Consider the following 5,611-nt stretch of genomic DNA (forward strand, 5'->3'; position numbering starts at 1 on the left):
TTGGTGTTAACAGTTCCTGATTACAAAGTGTCTCCAAACGCCACGGAAAATGTCCACATGCCACAGCCGGGTGGCACAGAATAAGTTAGACAATTAACACAGTTAACAAAATGTACACGGCATGAAGTCGGGTTGGATTTTCCGTTCCTTCCCGCCGGCGGGGTCTTCCGGCCCCGTCGGAGGAGGCGGTCCTCCTTCACTACCTATCCACTCCCCACCCCCTGCCAGGCGAGAGGACGAGCCATACTAAAAAAAGTCGCGGTCGGGACCGGAAAGTCTCGCCGCCGTCAAGAAAACAAACACGTGGCTGCGGCGGGAGCGGAAAATTTCGTCCTTTTAGGAAACTTCAATTTTTCTTCTCTCTCTCTGAGTGCAAATAAAAATCCAGAAGAGGGGGAGAGAAATGTCTTTCCGTCATCAGACTGAGCGGGGAGCGGCGGCGGGAGCGGAAAACGTTTCTCCAGCTTCAGGAAGCGTTGTAGCTATTGGCGAGCTGCCGGGTGCGGTTATCCCGGCTTAGCTTCTTGAGCTTCATGCGCCGGTTCTGGAACCAGATCTTCACCTGCCTGTCGGTCAGGTCGATGCTCCGGCTGATCTCCAGGCGGCGCTCGCGGGTGAGGTACATGTTGTAGAGGAACTCCTTCTCCAGCTCCAGCGTCTGGTGCTTGGTGTAGGGGCAGCGCTTCTTCCGGTCGCACTTTGACGTCAGCCAGTTGCCGCTCGCCCTCTCGCCCTTCACCTCCTCTGTCCAGAGAGAGAAGGGGGAAAGACTTTGTGTTTGTGTTTTGGTCCTTGTTGTTGCACATCTCACAAGGATTTGACATTCCTACTCGCCCCACCGCCCCCCTCCCCAACCCCGCATCTCTCTCTCTCTGACTCTATCTCTCTGTCTCTACCTCTGTCTCCTTCTATCTCTTTTCGTTTCTGTCTGTCTGCATCTCTCCTTCTATCCATCTCTTTCTCTCTCAATTGTCTCTCTCTCGCTTTCTATGTCTCACTCTGTTTCTGTCTCTCACTGTCTCTCGCTGTCTCTCTCTGTCTCTGTCACTGTCTTTCTGTCTCTCTCTTTATGTCCCTCTCTCTGACTCTCTATCTCTCTGTCTCTCCCTCTCTCTTTCTATCTCTTTTCGTTTGTCTGTCTGTCTCTCTCTATCCATTTCTTTCTCTCTCTCAATTGCATCTCTCTCTGTCTCTCTCTCTCGCTTTCTATGTCCCCCTCTCTGTCTGTCTCTTTCTCTGTCTCGCTCTATGTCTCTCCCTCTCTATGTCTTTCTCTCTGTCTCTCCATCCCTCCCTCTCTGTCTCTTTCTGTCTCCCTCTCTCTATGTCTTTCTCCCTGCCTGTCTCTCTCTCTGTCTCTTTCTCTCTCTGCCCCTCTCTATATCTCTCTCTCCCTCTCTTTCTCTGTCTCTCTCTACATCTCTGTCTCTTTCTTTCTGACTCCCTTTCTCTGTTTCTTTCTTTGTCTCTCTATTTCACCCCCTTGGTCTCACCACCTCTGTCTCTCTCTTCCTGCCTTTCTCCTCTCTCTATCTGGCTCCTTCTCTCTCTCCCTGTCTCTCTCCCAGTCTCCCTTTCTGTCTTTCATTCTATCTTCCTCTCTATCACTCCGTCTGCCTGTATTTCTCTGTCTCATTCTGTGTCCCGTTCTCTCTCTCTCTTTGTCTCTCCCTGTCTCACTTTCTCTGTCTCTTTCTGTCTCTCTCTCTGTCTATCTATTTCTCTTTCTCTCTCTCACTTGTATCAGTCTGCCTCTCTCTCTTTCTGTTTCCGTTTCTCTCTCTCTCTGCCTGTTTCTCTCTGTCTCTTTCTCTGTGTCTCAGTCTCACTTTGTGTCTCCATCTCTCGTCTGTCTCGTTTTCTGTCTCCCTATCTCTTCCCTTTGTCTCTCTCTGTGTCTCTTTCTACCTACCTTCCCGTCACACTCTCTCTCTCTTTCTCTATCTCTCTCTGTCTCTTTCTCTGTGTGGGAGGGAGAGAGACAGAGGGAGAAAGAGACCCAGAGAGACAGAGGGAAAGGAAGGGAGGGAGGGAGAGACAGGAGAAAGACAGAGAGAGACAGACAGACAGAGAGACTGAGTGCGAGAGAGACAGACAGAGACACACACACATAAATAAACACAGATAGAGAGATATACAGACAGACGGATAGACAGACAGACAGATAGATAGGCGATAGCCCACTGGTTTTATCGCTAGACCAGTAATCCAGAAACTAAGCAATGTTCTGTTCATTGTGTGTGTGTCTGTGTGAGAGTTTGTGTCGATCTGTGCGAGGCAATCAGAAATGAAAGGTTTCAGGAGAGAGTTAATACCGAATAAAACTGTTCTGTTTTGTTTGGTGGAGATAGGGAGAGAGAGAGAGAGGCTGTGAGAGTGTGTGTGTGTGTGTGAGAGTGTGTGTGTGTGTGAGTGTGTGTGAGAGAGATAGAGGCAGTGTATGTGTGTGTGCAGTCTAACTGCGGAGTTTGCACTCATGCATTTACACTGCAAATCCCCCTGTCACTAGAGACAATTTAGCATGGCCAATCCACCCTAACCTACACATCTTTGGACACTAAGGGACAATTTAGCACGGCCAATCCACCCTAACCTACACATCTTTGGGACACTAAGGGACAATTTAGCATGGCCAATCCACCCTAACCTACACATCTTTGGGACACTAAGGGACAATTTAGCACGGCCAATCCACCCTAACCTACACATCTTTGGGACACTAAGGGACAATTTAGCACGGCCAATCCACCCTAACCTACACATCTTTGGGACACTAAGGGACAATTTAGCATGGCCAATCCACCCTAACCTACACATCTTTGGACACTAAGGGACAATTTAGCATGGCCAATCCAGCCTAACCTACACATTTTGGGACACTAAGGGACAATTTAGCACGGCCAATCCACCCTAACCTGCACATCTTTGGGACGCTAAGGGACAATTTAGCACGGCCAATCCACCCTAACCTGCACATCTTTGGGACACTAAGGGACAATTTAGCACGGCCAATCCACCGTAACCTGCACATCTTTGGGACACTAAGGGACAATTTAGCACGGCCAATCCACCCTAACCTACACATCTTTGGGACACTAAGGGACAATTTAGCACGGCCAATCCACCCTAACCTGCACATCTTTGGGACACTAAGGGACAATTTAGCATGGCCAATCCACCCTAACCTACACATCTTTGGGACACTAAGGGACAATTTAGCACGGCCAATCCACCCTAACCTGCACAATCTTTGGACTGTGCGAGGAAACCGGAACACCCGGAGGAAACCCACGCGGACACGAGGAGAATGTGCAAAATTCACACAGACATGCTGTAAACCTCAATGACTCTCACACAAACAAACACACACACACACACACACAAATGCCGTAAAAAATAAGAAGGGAAGTCGCGAGGCCTCACTCACTTTGAACCGAATTGTCCCGCACCATATCAGTAGAATGCCCCAATGGAAAGGGAAATCTCCAATATTCCCCCTCCCCCCGGTAACTAAAATTTAACTTTTTAATTTAATTTAACGCCGGCTTTGCTAGTAGACCCAAAACCGTCAGCAAATTCGAGGGAACGAGAGGGAAGGGAACTCGCATTCGAGGGACAGGAAGAGAGGGAATTTTTTGGGAGGCGCAGGCACGGTGACACAGTGGGGTTAGCGCTGCTGCCTCACAGCGCCAGCGACCCGGGTTCGATTCCCCGGGGCTCGGGGTCACTGGGTCTGTGCAGAGTCTGCACGTTCTCACCGTGTCTGCGTGGGTTTCCTCCGGGTGCTCCGGTTCCCTCGCACAGTCCAAAGATTGTGAGGTTAGGGTGGATTGGCCGTGCTAAATTGTCCCTTAGTGTCCCAAAGATGTGTAGGTTAGGGTGGATTGGCCATGCTAAATTGTCCCTTAGTGTCCCAAAGATGTGCAGGTTAGGGTGGATTGGCCATGCCTAAATTGTCCCTTAGTGTCCCAAAGATGTGTAGGTTAGGGTGATTGGCCGTGCTAAATTGTCCCTTAGTGTCCAAAGATGTGTAGGTTAGGGTGGATTGGCCATGCTAAATTGTCCCTTAGTGCCCAAAGATGTGCAGGTTAGGGTGGATTGGCCATGCTAAATTGTCCCTTAGTGTCCCAAAGATGTGTAGGTTAGGGTGGATTGGCCGTGCTAAATTGTCCCTTAGTGTCCCAAAGATGTGTAGGTTAGGGTGGATTGGCCATGCTAAATTGTCCCTTAGTGTCCCAAAGATGTGTAGGTTAGGGTTGATTGGCCATGCTAAGAAATTGTCCCTTAGTGTCCAGGGATGTGTAGGTTAGAGGGGTTAATGGGTATAATATGTAGGGATATGGGGATAGGGCCTGGGTGGGATTGTGGTAGGCGCAGACTCGATGGGCCATAGGTCCTCTTTCTGCACTGTAGGTTTCTATGTTCTACGTTAATGGAAACAGGCCATTCGGCCCAACGAAAGACAAAGAAAATTACAGCACAGGAACAGGCCCTTCGGCCCCTCTGCACCGACCATGCTGCCCCCCTGTCTGAACTAAAACCCCCCTTACCCTTCCGGGGACAAAATCCTCTATTCCCATCCTATTCATGGATTTGTCAAGACCGCCCCCCCCCTCTAAAAGTCACTAGCGTGATATTTTCTTTTAAACCCCCTAAGCTAATCCCAATTGCCCGTGTTTGCCCCATATCCCTCTATACCCATTGTACCCATGTAACTGTCTAAACGCTTTTAAAAGACAAAATTGTACCCGCCTCTACTACTGCTTCTGGCAGCTCGTTCCAGACACTCACCACCCTCTGGGTGAAAAAAATGCCCCCTCTGCGCCCTTTTGTATCTCTTCCCTCTCACCTTAAACCTGTGCCCTCTAGTTTTAGACTCCCTACCTTTGGGGAAAAGATATTGACTATCTAGCTGATCTGTGCCCCCTCATTATTTTATAGACCTCTATAAGATCACCCCTCAGCCTCCTACGCTCCAGAGGAAAAATGTCCCAGTCTATCCAGTCTCTCCTTATAACTCAATCCATCAAGTCCCGGTAGTATCCTAGTAAATATTTTCTGCACTCTTTCTAGTTTAATAATATCCTTGTGTAAGACAAAGTGTCTATGTGAGTGTGTGTGTGTGTGTGTGTGTGTGAGAGAGAGATTGTGTGTGTGTGTGTATGAGTGTGTTGTGCGAGAGTGTGTGAGAGAGACACAGAGTGTGAGAGAGAGTGTGAGAGAGAGAGAAAGTGAGTGTGTGAGAGAGAGAAAGTGAGTGTGTGAGAGAGAGAGAAAGTGAGTGTGAGAGAGAGAGGAAAGTGAGTGTGTGTGAGAGAGAAAGTGAATGTGTGAGAGAAAGTGAATGTGTGAGAGAGAGAAAGTGTGTGTGAGAGAGAGAGTGTGTGTGAGAGAGAGAGAGTGTGTGTGAGAGAGAGAGAGTGTGTGTGAGAGAGAGAGAGTGTGTGTGAGAGAGTGTGTGAGAGAGAGAGAGTGTGTGAGAGAGAGTGAGAGAGAGAGTGTGTGAGAGAGAGAGTGTGTGAGAGAGAGAGTGTGTGAGAGAGAGAGAGTGTGTGAGAGAGAGAGAGTGTGTGCGAGAGAGAGAGGTGTGTGCGAGAGAGAGAGTGTGTGC

At 49.0% G+C, this 5,611-nt stretch overlaps 1 protein-coding gene across 1 annotated transcript in view; it reads right to left on the reverse strand.

Annotated features, from left to right (window-relative positions):
- The window catches only part of LOC145340747 (homeobox protein Hox-D10-like), a 1,980-nt gene extending 138 nt beyond the window's left edge, over positions 1–1,842 (reverse strand). The window contains exons 1-2 of the mRNA XM_080185206.1: positions 1,830–1,842; positions 1–744 (exon numbers count right to left, since the gene is read on the reverse strand). The exon at positions 1–744 is cut by the window's left edge and continues 138 nt beyond it. Of these exons, the coding sequence (XP_080041332.1) occupies positions 467–744; positions 1,830–1,842 (291 nt within the window). The 3' untranslated portion in view covers positions 1–466. The remainder of the gene's footprint in view (positions 745–1,829) is intronic.
- Between the last annotated feature and the right edge of the window lie 3,769 nt (positions 1,843–5,611).

The sequence above is a fragment of the Carcharhinus amblyrhynchos genome, unplaced genomic scaffold (assembly GCF_965287045.1).
Source record: "Carcharhinus amblyrhynchos unplaced genomic scaffold, sCarAmb.v2.hapA chromosome_1379, whole genome shotgun sequence".
Classification (NCBI taxonomy): domain Eukaryota; kingdom Metazoa; phylum Chordata; class Chondrichthyes; order Carcharhiniformes; family Carcharhinidae; genus Carcharhinus; species Carcharhinus amblyrhynchos.